Raw genomic sequence first — 15174 nt, forward strand, 5'->3', positions numbered from 1 at the left:
CAACCTCTTTTTATTTATAAATCCTCTGATCTAGTTAACTAACTGAAAAAACAGGTGAAGAGGATAACAATTAACCAAAAAAAAACATCATTTAGACTACTAATTCACTTTTGAAAAATTAAGGGTTAATCTTTAGTCAAATCACAATAGGTAATTGGATTTTCCCAATTTATCTTCCAATAGGGGTAAGGTGTGATGGAAAATGAAGAGAAAATCAAAGGGCAGAGAGTGAACAAAAATACAAGTTTAGATAGGAGCTGGATCACGATAACACACCCCACCTTTCTCTTTGATCTCTCTCTCTCTCTCTCTCTCTCTCGCTCTCTCTCCCCCTCGCTCTCTCCACAAAATTTCATCTTCTTCTCTTAATGAATTCAATTTACCGCAATATAATTGTAGGATTCTCCAGACCCTAGAAATTTCTTAGCCTTTGACTCGGGTTCTTGGGTATTGACCTTCAAAGAAACACAATAGTTTGAATTGTACTTATCTTATTAATGGTAAAGTTATTTCTTTTGATTTCTACTTATATTTCTTACAGTTATTGTCATTTCTAGATTCTAATTGGCATTGAAGTAGAAGAAATTTATTTATTTTTAGAGTCAATTAGGAATTAGAATGGAAAGCCAAGTTCTTGAATTTGATATAGGATTAGGAGGTGGAGATGATGATGGAGTGGACATTGATCAAGCTGTCGATGATGAGGATATGCCTGACAGTGATACTCTTCCTCCCACTGTTTCTCTTACTGGTTCTGCCACTGGTGATATTTACCTTCCTGAAGGTGATCTTTTGGACCTTGAACCTTACGAGGGTATGGAATTTGAGTCTGAAGAGGCGGCCAAGGCCTTTTACAATTCCTATGCTAGGCGTGTCGGTTTTAGCACCCGTGTCAGTTCTTCCCGACGCTCCAGGCGTGATGGTGCTATTATTCAGAGACAGTTTGTTTGTGCAAAAGAGGGTTTTAGAAATTTGAATGAGAAACGCACTAAAGATAGAGAAATCAAGCGCCCTCGCACCATTACTAGAGTTGGATGCAAAGCATCCTTATCTGTCAAAATGCAGGATTCTGGGAAATGGGTAGTCTCTGGATTTGTTAGAGAGCACAATCATGAGCTTGTCCCACCTGATCAGGTGCACTGCCTCCGTTCTCATAGGCAAATCTCAGGTCCTGCTAAGACCTTGATTGACACATTGCAGGCTGCTGGTATGGGCCCCCGTAGGATTATGTCTGCATTGATAAAGGAGTATGGTGGAATTAGCAAGGTTGGTTTTACAGAGGTTGATTGTCGGAATTATATGAGGAATAATCGCCAGAGGAGCTTAGAAGGAGACATCCAGCTACTTCTGGATTATTTGAGGCAAATGCATAATGAAAACCCCAATTTCTTTTATGCAATGCAAGGGGAAGAGGAGCACTATACTGGCAATGTGTTCTGGGCTGATCCCAAAGCCAGGACTAACTATACTTACTTTGGGGACACTGTTACATTTGACACAACCTATAGGTCCAACAGGTATCGGTTGCCCTTTGCACCATTCACGGGTGTAAATCATCATGGACAGCCTGTTTTATTTGGTTGTGCTTTCCTCATAAATGAAACTGAAGCCTCATTTATCTGGCTTTTCAATACATGGCTTACAGCAATGTCTGGTCGCCATCCTGTGTCTATCACCACTGATCATGATGCGGTGATAAGATCCGCCATCATGCAGGTTTTCCCAAACACCTGTCATCGGTTTTGTAAATGGCATATCTTCAAGAAATGCCAGGAGAAATTATCCCATGTGTTTCTGAAACACCCAAGTTTTGAGGCGGACTTTCATAAATGTGTTAACTTGACTGAATCGATTGATGAATTTGAATCTTGCTGGTTATCACTTGTTGATAGATATGACCTCCGGGATCATGAGTGGCTTCAAACGGTATATTCAGCTCGCCGGCAGTGGGTCCCAGTATATTTGCGGGATACTTTTTTTGCAGAGATGTCCATAACACAGCGAAGTGATAGCATGAACTCATACTTTGATGGTTATATCAATGCCTCGACAAATCTAAATCAGTTCTTTAAGCTGTATGAGAAAGCTCTAGAGAGTCGGAATGAAAAAGAAGTGAAAGCAGATTATGATACAATGAACACTTCACCAGTTTTGAAGACCCCATCTCCTATGGAGAAACAAGCATCTGAGCTTTACACTAGAAAGTTATTTATGAGATTTCAAGAGGAGCTGGTAGGGACACTAACTTTCATGGCATCTAAAGCAGAAGATGACGGGGAAAGCATTATGTATCAAGTATCAAAGTTTGGGGAAGATCATAAAGCTTACTATGTTAAATTCAATGTTTTGGAGATGAAGGCAGCTTGTAGTTGCCAGATGTTTGAGTTCTCAGGCCTTCTATGCAGACATGTGTTGGCAGTCTTCAGAGTGACCAATGTGCTTACTCTCCCATCTCATTATATTTTGAAACGGTGGACAAAGAATGCCAAGAGCAGTGTTATATTAGAAGAACGTGCTACTGATGTATATACTAATTATCTGGAGTCTCATACTGTTCGATATAACACCCTACGCCATGAGGCCTTTAAATTTGTAGATGAAGGTTCTAAATCACTAGACACGTACAATGTGGCAGTGAGTGCCCTGCAAGAGGCTGCAAAAAGAGTTTCACTTGCAACAAAGAATGATGTGAGAAGTAATATGGTGAATGGTCGTGGTAGGGGAGACTTGGCGAGTAATGGAAGTAGGGCAAATGTTTCCAGTGGGAGTGGGAATCATCTAGGGAGATCTGCCCAACACTTCTCCGAGGTTAGAACCTTATTTTCTTAGTTACTTATTTAGTTCTTATGCCCTTTTGCTTCACTAATATCCCTATGATCAATTGATGAATCCATTTATTTGCACCTTTCTGCTTTAATTGTCTCTTCAAACCTGCAATTACATATAATCTTTCTACAAATTTCTGCTACTTGTTAATCAATACTTGTTATTCGACTATGGCTCCCCTATTTTCCAGACAACAGAATGTTTTGATGATTTTGATGAAAATTAGGTGTCCTACAATTAACTATGTTCCTATAAATATGCCAAATGCGTGTTCATGTCGGAAACAATCTCGATGCCATGTTTTTGTTATTAAAAAATTTTTTAAATTTTTTTATTGCATATCAGCAAAATTATTTGTCCGTTCTGATAACTAAAATGTATCACAGGAAGAAAGGAAAATCTAGTAATAAATCCAGCTAAGGGCTAAGATGAAAGTTTTTTACACATGTAATAATTTATCTGGATGGGCTTTTAAGCATAATATTGACACTTAACCAATTAGTTATCCATAAAGAAGTAATAAAAATGAATTAGGGAAGATGTTTAAGTTGGTTCTGTTATAATCAGTATTAACTTGTTCACTATAAGTAAATTGAAGACCTTTGTTTACTATACTTTACGTGCCTGCACTTCAATATGTTGTGCTTTTGGAGTATTGAATATATTGTCGGGTTTGATACTGCGTATTCTTCTTTTTATATGATTCCTTCACTGCATATTGGTATCCTGGGAATCGGCTTCAGTTGAAGTGTTAGACATGGTGTTGGTTGTTGGATTAGTATTCTAAGTTTCTGATTGATGTCTCACCAAGTGGTAAATCTGTTCTAGATTCAGTGTCGCTCCAATAATCTGGTCGTGATACAACATGTTTCATGAGAAATCCTTTCTTCCATTTATAAATGAAGTATGGTACAGATACAGCTTTGTATCCTGCTGGTTTGAATTTCTTTTTTCTTGGGTTTATGAAACCGCAGCTCTATGCCACATAGACATGTTCCACATGCCCCTGAAAGTATATAGCATATGCATTGTATATCAAGTTTCTGAGGCATGTTTTAACTTTGTGTTTTCCTTTACTTATCTGCAGGATGAAATGGACAAGAAGATCCAGGAACTTATCCATGAGCTAGATTATGCAAATCGAAAATGTGACATTTATAGGGCTAACCTGCTCTCAGTCTTAAAAGACATTGAGGATCATAAGCTACAGTTATCTATTAAAGTACAAAACATAAAGATTAGTATGAAAAACAGTATATAAGATGAAAGTTGAATGGTGAAATGCATATCCTCACTTTTGCAAATCAATTTTCAAGGCCATGTGCTTCACCATTCTCTGAAGCTGTTCACTTTTTGGGTAGTTTAGATTTTGTTAGATCTTTTTACTTTTATTTTCCTCCTGTACAATGAATGTATTAATCATCTTTAATGAAATATTGTGAAGTGATATCTAAAACCCCTTTTCTTATTGGGGCAGAAACATGATGGAAACCATGCAGACTACCCAAAAAAATGAACACATACTGCCACTGCTTACTGCATTTTGATATCTTTTAATTCACAAGCAATTCTTTAAACATGAGAGTAATAATTTTTAATATCTGATGAGAAAATGGATTGCAAAAATGCCTCTCTCTAGACCACATAATAGGACTCGAGGCAGTCAAAACTGGATTGGCACACATGAAAGTTGGCCTTGAAGAGGATCAGTAGCCAAGCTCCCCAGTCTCCATGCCATAAAGCAACCTTTTCAAGCAGAAACATTTTTTGACATGAAAAAGAAAAAAAAAAAATTTAAGGGGGTTGCTACGATTGCATTGTTAACACATACTCAAATCAGTCATCTACCATTTACCATTGCTTGACAGAGAAAACCAAACTTGTCTGAAAGCTTCCTCTGTCCCTTCATCATAAAATCACAATCTATAAACTATAAACAAATTACATCATGCCTTCTGGGCAACTCCAAGCTCCTGAATGCATGGTGTGGCACTCACTCTGATTCTGACCACAGCAGTATCGGATCCTTAATTACAATCACAGAGAATTAGAACATAAAATTTCCCGTCATATATACAATTCATTCTTTCAGACTAAGCCTTGCATTTTGAACTTTCACTGATAGCTTCAACTTCTGTTCTTCCATGTCTCTCAGAACCGCTAGCAAGTTTGCTCGGTATACTTCGCAGCGTTGATTTGTACTCTCCAACTCCGCAGTCAATTCACGAATTTTCTTTTCTTTCTCATCCTGGTAGAGAAAGAAAAGTAATTTAGAATAAGGAAAATAAGAAGGAAATCTTTCTTTAAATTGTGTCCATAGCAGCGATGCCTGTCCATGAAAGGTCCAAAATTGAAGTGTAAAGTCATGCCATAAAAGAAATGCTCCTCTTTTATGAGTTTATCGAGAAAGATCTTGCACACAAAATTTCCAGAGCAAGGTACGACATCATTTCAAAACTGTTTTCAAACTTTAGTTGCCAGAATCTAGATTTAAGAAAACAAGTCACTGCAACAAACATGACAATTTTGTGCAAATTGTAAAATCTTCACAAGCCAAATTGGGGGAGAGTAGAAACTCAAGAAATATTTAACTTGTCAAACAGGCAAAAACAGATGCTTATAACTTCTGAAAGTCGCATGGAGTAAATTAAATCTGCATAAACATATAAATACAAAGTTTAAAGTGAATTTATAGTCAATATATTTCTTCAACTGAAAAGCACAAAAATGAACCTAGATCTTTTCTGAAAGTACCCCAGAAAATAAATAGAAATAGTCTGACCACTCTGTTTAGTATGAAAGGTTGGATATAACAAGGGAATGAAAGGGTAGAGGAAAGAGCAAGGATAAAGCTTCGGTTGAAAGATGTCTTGCATTGCCTTATTTGGTTAAAGGGAAAGAAGTACTAACTAAATGAAAATGTGTTAAATCATCTTTATACCTGTTAGTTAAACAAAAATAATGTGTTTAATTTGGACAGGAAACAGGGTAAAATCTAGAAATTCATTAAACACAATTTTGTAGCATCAGTTCCTCTCCTTATCTGCCTTGATTTGGGAGGAAAACCGTTTGTGGGCCCAAGTAGAAAGAGACCCTGACTGCACACCCCACGATCAAGCTCTCCTTTCACCACAACCAAACAAAGGTTTTGGCCTTTAGAATTTTCCTGCCTATCCTTCCCCATCCACCCTCCCATCTTTCCAGCTAAAGAAACGTAAAACATAAACATAACACATTTTACATTTTATATTTAAAATTTTTATTTTCCTTTTCTTTCTTTTTTGACAAATAAAATGACAAAGTAAGCCTCATTTTGATGGAACACTATTTGAGACTTGCAGGAAAAGTATGGAATAAAGACAGCAAGAAAATTCACAAAAAGAGTAATTTTGAATTGTCATTGAACCTCAACAAAGACAGGTCTAGATCAGAATGACTTTATTGCTTTCTTCTTAGATCTTTACGTTGTAAAGGAAATTTTGATTTCTTCAAAGCATCTGCAGTAAAGGCTCTAACCCTTGACTTACCTCGCTCATGGTCTTCATTCCAAAGAAGGATATCACTAAAAAGTATACAAATTTTATACCAAAAAGTTCGGTGGGAAGTCTGCTCAAACTCCAATAAACTCAATAGCCCTTGGCAGTTTTTGAACTCAAAATGCCCTGTGGGAGGTCGGAAAATCTTTTATGTGATATTCTTTGGAAAGGGATGTTAACTTCTAAGATGAAAGAGAATCATTGAAGTTCTGTTAGTTGGCCATTGGATAAGGAACACCGAGACTACATGTTCCTTTCACCTTCTATCATGGATAGGGAAATACTTAGCAACATTGATCTTTAAGGAAAGAGATAATGGTTTATTTAGTGATTTTAAGGTCGGTCAAGCCTGGAATTGTATCTCATATATTTTACTGCCACGATGCTAGAATTCTCTATAATATAGAGGAGCAGAAAATTATACTCAAGAGATATCCCTCTTTGATTCAAAGTGGTTTCTAAATAAACTAAATTCAGTTAAACATAAACTGATTGGGAGTGGAAGATGCGCAAGGATTCAGCCCTGTATCAATCAGGGATAGTAGGGAAACTTAGCTAAATGGACCATTCTACCCCATCAACCAGGTTTGAGACTGCCTCTGCAGAAAAATGCAGAATCGCCTAAATCATCTTTTCTTGTTTCCTCACCCATGTTATCCTAGATCTACCACTCACTATATTACCTCCATCAATTCAATGTGCTCCAGCTTTCCTACCAGTTTATTTGATAGTCTAAGATGCAGAATTCCAAACATGGGTAATTATGTAAATATTGAGAAACTTCTATCAAGGAGCTCCCTTCAAGACAAATGTGCCGAAGTCACAAATAGACCAGTTTAAAGAAACCAGGTTGGGCTGGGCTTGGCCAGGCATGAGACTTTCAAGTCCTGGCCCAGCTCGCTCAGCGCTACTATTTGGGCTTGCAATTTGAAGCCAGCATTCTCTCGAATGGGATCGGGTGGGCGAGCAGGATACTTGAGCCAATACGAGTGGGTGAAAAAAAGGTTTAGGATTTCAAAACCTCAATATCCTTCTAAACGTTGCAACCATTCTCTTTTTTTTAGCACTTTATCCATCCTTCCTACTTCATTTTGATAACCATAATTTCATAAATAAATGGTAATGAAAATTGGCCTTGGGAATTTGTGCCATGGACAGAGCGAATTATTCTTTGAACTGCAGCCATATGTAGGTGCCTAGGAGAAGCATGAACTGACTAACCTATTGAACCACATAAGAGATATCAGATCTAGTGATGGTAAGATAGATCAGGTTGCCAACTAGAGTATGATAGGCTGCAGGGTCTGATAACAAGTCATCTTCATATTTGCACAGCTTGAGATTAACTTCCATAGGAGTAGCAAGAGGAGTAGAGTCTGGGAGACAAATAGCCATCACCAAGTCTTGAGCATACTTATGCTAAGACAAAAAAATACCATGCAAGCCAGCAGTAATTTCTATACCAAGAAAGTATGTGAGAGAACCCAAGTCCTTCATGAAAAATGAGTCTTGTAAAAGTTGCTTTCATTGAAAGATTAGAATTGAATCAGTACCCGTGATGATTATATCATCGACATAAACTAAGAGAATGACAATGCCAAGCTCAGTTTGGCGAAGAAACAAAGATGCATCAAACTTGCTTTTTGACAAAATCAAACTTGAGTAAGGTGGAGATCAATTTCTCATACCATGCACGAGGGGCCTCTTTAGACTACAAGGAGCGTCTCAATTTGCACACTACAAAAGTAGAGTTAGAAATTAAACCTGCTGGAGGATGCATGTAAACATCTTCCTTGAGATCGCCACGAAGAAAAGTGTTTTTCACATCCATTTGGTGCAAACTCCATGTTTGTGAAGCAACAATAGCTAAAATTGTGCGAACAGTAGTCATTTTTGCTAATGGAGCAAAAGTCTCCTCGTAATTAACTCCATATTCTTGATTATTGCCAAAAGCTACTAACCGGGTCTTATACTTATCCAAACTCCCATCAGGTTTGACCTTAATCGAATAGACCCATTTACATCCAAGTGGAGTCATACCAGCAGGACAATCAACCACTTCCCAAGTCTTATTAGCTTCAAGAGCACATAGTTCTTCCTGCATGGCCTGCTGCCAGCATTTCTCTTTGATTGCCTATGAGTAACCAGTAGGAATAGTAATAGAAGATATAGTGGCAGAGAGGGCAGAAGTAGAGGTACCTGTCTTAGATGATAGGAATCCATATCGGTCGGGTGGACCAGTCACTAGATGAGCGATGTAAGGGAGCAGATGGCATGACAGGTGCAGAAGGGGGCAGCACTGGGGGTCTGCGTTGATATACTATACCTGGCTTGAACCTTTCAACTTGAGTACTAGGACCACTAGAAGGGTCATCAAAAGAAGGCAATAATTCAAAGAAAGGCTTTGGTGATGACGACATAGGAAAGAACCATTGATTTTCAAAAAATAACACATTTCTTGAGACATGAACATGATTGAAGTTTAGATCATAGCATAAATAACCTTTTTGTGTGACACTATACCCTAAGAAGGCACAACGGATAGATTGGGCAGACAATTTATTTATGTTCATTGGAGGAAGATGCATAAAGCAAATACACCCAAAAGTGTAAAGATTTGTATAAGTAGGATGGTGATGATGAAGTCTGAAATATGGGGACTCAAAATCCAAATCTTAGGAAGAGTCTATTTATAAGAAAGGTTGTTGTGGTGAGGGCTTCTATCCAAAACTTAGAAGAAACGGATGACTCAATTATCAAAGTTCTAACAACATCTAAAAGACGACAATTCTTTTGTTCAGCTACTCCGTTTTGTTGCAGAGTATAAGAACAAGAACGCTGAGAAATAATCCCTTTAGTTTGCAGAAAAGATTGGAACTCATGAGACATATTCCCCACCCCCCTGAGTCATACGCTTCTAATTTATGACACAAGAAATAAACCTATATACATCTGCTGGAATCATCGATGAAGGTTACAAAATATTTGTATTAGACATGAGAGATAGTAAGACTAATACCCCAAACATCACTATGAATTATCTCAAAACTTTTTGTTGCTCTACTACCTTCAGATGGAAGGGTAAAATCTTAATTTTTCGAGTTTACAGGTTGCACAATCAAGAAACATATTGGGAGAAGAATGCACTTGATTATGCAACAGACCAGATTTCAACAAATAAGATAGAATCCTAGAGTTAGGATGACCAAGACACTTATGCCAGACTTCATTTGACACTTTAGAGCTATTACAAAGTAAAGCTAATACTGGGGAAGAAGATAAGTTGCGCGAAATAGGTAGTTTCAAAGAAAACAAACGTCCATGCTTAGGCCCTTTAGCTATCAGCTGCCTTAACATCTGATCCTGCACGACACCAACCATCATGAGTAAAATGGACATCACAATTTTAGTCCACAAGTTGACCAACAAATACTAAATTTGTAGAGAGATTAGGTGATACCAAAACATCTTTAAAGGAAGGAGATACATCACCAATTGCCACAATGGGTAGATTCCTACCGTTAGTTGTTTGAATATGTGAGGAGCCACAATATTTTACTTAGCCACAATATTTTACTTAACCCATGAGAAAATTTAGTTATATGATTAGAGACACCTCAGTCTACGATCCAAAAAGAAGATAAAGAACCAGTACCTTGAAGGCCAAGTACTGAAATTGCATGCACAATCATTTCTTGTATTGTCTCACGAGTTAAAGGTGCTAAAGGTTGTGAAGTAATGGCAGCAGCATGATAAGTGTTGGAGCGTGGAGGACGAGTAGGACACTCTTTAATGATGTGCTCTGACCGCTTGCAGCAGTTATAAAACTTCTCAGGACAATTAGGAGAAATATGGCCATATTTTTTACAGCTATGGCATTAGGAGGTACTCATGTCGCAACCCTTTCCCTTACCATGGGCAACATAGGCAATTGAGATAGTATTAGAAGCTACGTGAGCTTGCTCCATACTATTCTGAGTATTGATACGTTGTTCCTCACGCAAGAGGTTCTCCCAAACGAATCTCCAAAGAGGGAGCAGGATCTCTATTCACTAGAGAGGCACCAACATATTCAAAATCAGGCCGCAACTTCATTAGAAACTTATTTCTTTGATTGGTTTTGTGTACTTGTACTGCCACCAATCCTTCTGCAGGGACTTTGGCTGTAACAAGATCTGAATAATCATTCCACAAAGTCAGAAAACCAGAGTAGTATTCTTGAATTGATAGATCCCCTTGAGAATAGTTAGCAATGGCTAACTCAAGCTGGAAATCTGTAGCATTATTATCTTGGTTGTAAACTTGCTTGAGATAATCCCACATGGCATTTACAGACCTATGCAGACGTAAAGAAAGAATCAGATGTGGCTCCATAGGGTCATGATTTAATTATCTCTCGCAACCCAAGCTGCTTTGTCTGCTGCAGTAGATCCTTCTTTGGTGCTGTCATCTATATGGCCCAATAACTCCTTACCTTTGAGGAATGTCTCCAATTGAAACTCCCACGTAGCATAATTTTTCCTGTGAACTTCACACAGACATGATCTAATTTCTCCATAATCACTAAGGCTATGACTGAGAAAGCTAAGATTTCTTAGGTGTAGGCTCTGATACCATAACAAAATGGATCGAATTGTCCTCTCTTCTTGAGAAGATCTTAGCAAGACTGCCATCTATATAAGGAAACTAGAGCTGTACATGTAAATTACATAGAGTGATCCTAGGAAGCTATGTATGGTAAGCTAAATCTCCTCCCCTATTTATAAGAACATTTACAGCCTAAATTAATAGCTTAATTACAGAAGTAATTTAGTTGTTGACCCTATTTACGGCTTTCCATTGACAGTATTTCCTAATTGATAGTGATCAATATTGAACAGATAAAATAATTTATGCAAGTCCAAAGTCGCATTTGGTTAACTAACATCGGGTTTGAAAGAGGGTAAATAAAGTGGGAACTTCAATTTTTCATGTTTGCAAAGGCAAGGAAAATAATAAAGGAAAGAACAATTTCTTATTTCCTCCATTATCTCTCTCTCCATTTTGGGGATAAAGTGGAGAGAGAAAGTTTACTAATAAATAACATGACTTATAAGTTGTACATTTTGTATTTTAAGTTTGTCTTAAAAAAAGTCAAAGGATGAATACAATTTTATCTGAACATATATTATTTCAGTTTATATTGAAACATGAAGAATAGATTTACCAAACAAGAAATTGGAAAATAAAATGAAGGAAAATATAATTTCCCCATTATTTACTTTCCTCCCATCTTTTGTTTCCATACAATGTTTGAGGAATGTTGTTTCATTTAAATAGAGAATTTAAGGGTTAAAGATTAGTACCGCCACCTAACATCTTACAATGATATGGCTTTGTAAATTACCACACAGAGAGGGTAGCACATATAGAATAATACTATTCTTCTGAATTTTGGAATTTGGAAAGAGTTTTATTTGGGCATGGCTGCTAGGATTTTGAAGGAAGCCTTTCCTTCATTCAATAGCATGGCTTCCCATAAAAGGACTTGGTGGAAGACTAAGACAGAGAATAGAATGGAGAAGAATCCCCTTTATTTTCTATAGCTTTCATGAGGATAAGATAATCTCCATTCTTCCATTCTTCCAACCTCTATGAGGTTGGTATAATGGGAGAAGGAGAGCAAGCATAAGGTGGAAGGCTTCAATGGATGCCTATATTTCAATGAAAATTTTATAAATGGCACCACAAAAAGGAGAGCGGCAAGGCTTTCCCTTGGGAAGGAACTGCTGCAGGGAAATCTTTTCTTTTATTGTAATTCAAACAAGGAGAGAAAGAATGTAATAAAGGGCGGTATACCACCATGGTAGAGTTAAGTCCTCAACATATTAAGCAAGATCAGTTTCTTCAATAGCTAAAATGTTATGTGTCACAAGGAGCAGAACGCGTCAATCATTGACAGTTATAATGTGAACTTACTTTTGAATTCTAGACCTTAGCTATGTTTATGTAGGAATGTGAAGGCTAGAGAATGAAAAAAGAAACTTGAAGGTTAAGGTAAAGTGGACTTAGTATGTAGATAAAACAACAGGGTGCTTTTGCATAGGAGTTAATTCCAATTTCCAAATCTGATGACATCTTATGTAAAAGTGTCTTTTACTTGGGAGTGGAAAATTTTCAGTGAATTGGCAGGAAAAATGAATTGTTCATTATGGTTTTCTCTCTAGATGCATCTATTCTATGGGAGGTAGAATCTCTAGGAATAATTTTTTTGTTATCAATGGAAATACAAACATGACATGCATATAAGATGCATGTGATGGAACATTTATGTACAATAGCTGCAGTACCTACTAAAGCATATAGAATCAGTATACTTTGTCATTTGACAAGCAGAAGCTTCTAAGTTGTGCACTAGAAGACTCATCAACCTGAATATTGGGAAAACCGTATTTTGATTTGGACACTATTACACCTAGCAACTTGCTAATGCCATTGCAAACCATAAAAAATGACTAAACAGAATTGAAATATTAAATTAAAACAAGGTCAGGTTAGAAGGTAGGAGAAACTAACTGCAGACTGAGATGCAGCCACTCTGTTTTCATCAGCTACATGCAGCTCTTGACCACTTCCATTGCTCAAAGCCCCATCCTGTGTAGCTCCAGGACTTTTATTCTTCACCGCAGCAACCTTCTTTGCAGCATCTTGTAAAGCATCCATTGCCACATTATAAATGTGAATAGATTTAGCCCCTTCTTCAACATATTTGATAGCTTCCTGTCGCAAATTGTTATATCGAACCGTTAGAGACTCTCGGGAATTGGTGGGCAATTCAGAAGCACGTTCATCCAACACAGCCCCACTCTTGACGTTTCTTGTCCATCGTTTCAATATATATTGAGTAGGAAGCGTAAGAACATTTTTCCCTCTAAAAACTGCTAATACGTGCCGACAAATTATTCCTTTATATTCAAACATTTGGCAGCTGCAACTAGCTTTCATTTCAAAAGAATTAAAACTAACAGTATGTGCTTTGATTTCTTCCCCAAATTTGGCCACTCGATATGTGCTGATAGTTCCTGAGTCATCAATCTTGGTTGCAGGATTAGCAAGAGTCTCAACCAATTCCTCTTGGAATTTCATAAATATTTTTCTAGTATAGAGGTTAGCAGCTTGTTTTTCCATAGGAGAAGGTGTCTTCAGAACCGGCATCGTATTAGTGGTGTCATAGTCTGCTTTCAACTCCTTTTCATGCCAGCTTGCTACAGCTTTTTCATACTGCTTGATCAGCATCTGTATAGTAGTTGATGCAGTCACAAACCCATCAAAGAATGAGTTTAAATCTCCACTTGCCTCTGTTACAGACAACTCTCCAAAAAAGGTATTTCGCATGTATACTGGGACCCACTGCTGTCTAGCGTTGTGCATAGACTGAAGCCATTCATTATCCATCACATAGTATCTTTGCAGAAGTGTTTGCCAAGATAATTCAAACTCGTCTATTGTCTCGGTCTCATTGATGCACTTTTTAAATTCAATTTCAAAGGTAGGATGTGTTTGGTATATATGAGCCATTTTCTCTTGGGTTTCTCTAAGTATGCCATGCTTACTGTATCGATGGCGAGTGTCAGGAAGAACTTGTGCAACAGCCACCTGTATGAGACGATCAGGATCCGTTGTTATAGAGACTGGGTGTTGACCAGACATTGCATGAAGCCAAGTTTGGAGTAGCCAAATAAATGAGGAGTCAGACTCGTTAAGAACAAGAGCACAACCAAACAATACAGGTTGCCCGTGATGGTTAAATCCTGTGAATGCTGCAAATGGTACCCTATATCTGTTAGTCCGATAAACTGTGTCAAATACAACAGTATCACCGAAGTAACTATAGTTCATCTTGGAAGTTGAATCTGCCCAGAATATATTTCCAAGAGAGTGATCAGTATCATTCTGAATTGCATAAAAGAAAGCAGGATTCTCTGCCTGCATTCGCTTCAAATAGTCCAATACATGCTGAACCCCACTACCGAGAGTCCTCTGCCTGCCAGCACTCATCTCACTTTACTTTAAGAGTTAACTGTAGCAAGGGGTTAAAGAAAGATTAAAAGATCATCAACATAGATTAATCAGCATTCCATGAAAACCCATGCTTTAGCATCAACTTAGCTTCATGAAAGCATAAAAAATTTAACAGCAAAACTCAAGCATACAATTTCAGTGGAAAAGTTTTACATATGCGATGAAAAAGCCAATAAATTGGCACATTTATCAATCAATTAAATCTTCAAGGCAATTTACCATTCCAATTAACTTCATTTTATAGCTTATTTACAAAAAAGAAAAGAAAAAGAAAAGGTCGAGGAATCCAAGAAAGAAAAGTGGGTGTAAATTGCAGCAAAGATCAACAGCCCATCTATTTGGGTCAATTTATAACATTCAGAAATCAAGAACCGAATTGAATAAAGAAGCAGAGACTGAATATGAAACAAGAACACTGACCTCTTTTCTTTCCGTGTTGTTGCTGTTCCTGTTCCTGTTCCTGTTGCTGCTGCTGCTGCTGTTCTCTGAAGGGTTTTTACCGCCACGCTCAATTCAGAAGTGCGGTAATGATGCCCATTCGCCAAAACAATATTATTCTATTGTTATTTTGTTATATATTATAATTAAATTATATAAAAATATAAATTAGATTAAACAATCATGTTTTAATTTAGTAAAATAATTTAGACACTAAGTTGACAAGTCTACCTGTTCATGGCTCTCGGTATCCGCCCGGCCCGTCTAGGCCCGTATTCTTCAAGCCGGGTTGGACAAGATTTTTTGTGTAAAA

General features: G+C 37.4%; 2 protein-coding genes across 2 annotated transcripts; one reads left to right on the forward strand and one right to left on the reverse strand.

Moving 5' to 3' along the window:
• Positions 1-243: 243 nt before the first annotated feature.
• On the forward strand, positions 244-4306 carry LOC107260888 (protein FAR1-RELATED SEQUENCE 5). Its single transcript, XM_015716381.3, has 2 exons — positions 244-2808; positions 3914-4306. The coding sequence occupies exons 1-2, from the start codon at positions 619-621 to the stop codon at positions 4085-4087; spliced, it is 2364 nt and encodes a 787-aa protein (XP_015571867.1). The 5' UTR covers positions 244-618; the 3' UTR covers positions 4088-4306.
• A 348-nt stretch (positions 4307-4654) lies between these two features.
• LOC8285366 (protein FAR1-RELATED SEQUENCE 9) lies at positions 4655-14970 on the reverse strand. The gene is made up of 3 exons (XM_015716372.3): positions 14844-14970; positions 12918-14421; positions 4655-5074 (listed from the first exon to the last, which is right to left on the reverse strand). The coding sequence occupies exons 2-3, from the start codon at positions 14397-14399 to the stop codon at positions 4907-4909; spliced, it is 1650 nt and encodes a 549-aa protein (XP_015571858.1). The 5' UTR covers positions 14400-14421; positions 14844-14970; the 3' UTR covers positions 4655-4906.
• Positions 14971-15174: the final 204 nt, after the last annotated feature.

The sequence above is a fragment of the Ricinus communis genome, chromosome 4 (genome assembly GCF_019578655.1).
Source record: "Ricinus communis isolate WT05 ecotype wild-type chromosome 4, ASM1957865v1, whole genome shotgun sequence".
In the NCBI taxonomy this organism is placed as follows: domain Eukaryota; kingdom Viridiplantae; phylum Streptophyta; class Magnoliopsida; order Malpighiales; family Euphorbiaceae; genus Ricinus; species Ricinus communis.

Bases quoted from the DNA above. Each gene is read 5' to 3' on its own strand.
- LOC8285366 (XM_015716372.3), bottom strand. From the start codon at position 14,399: ATGAGTGCTGGCAGGCAGAGGACTCTCGGTAGTGGGGTTCAGCATGTA. The intron at 5,075-12,917 runs GTTAGTTTCTCC...TTTCTCTACCAG, and splicing joins TGGCTGCATCTCAGTCTGCA to GATGAGAAAGAAAAGAAAAT.
- LOC107260888 (XM_015716381.3), top strand. From the start codon at position 619: ATGGAAAGCCAAGTTCTTGAATTTGATATAGGATTAGGAGGTGGAGAT. The intron at 2,809-3,913 runs GTTAGAACCTTA...ACTTATCTGCAG, and splicing joins CTGCCCAACACTTCTCCGAG to GATGAAATGGACAAGAAGAT.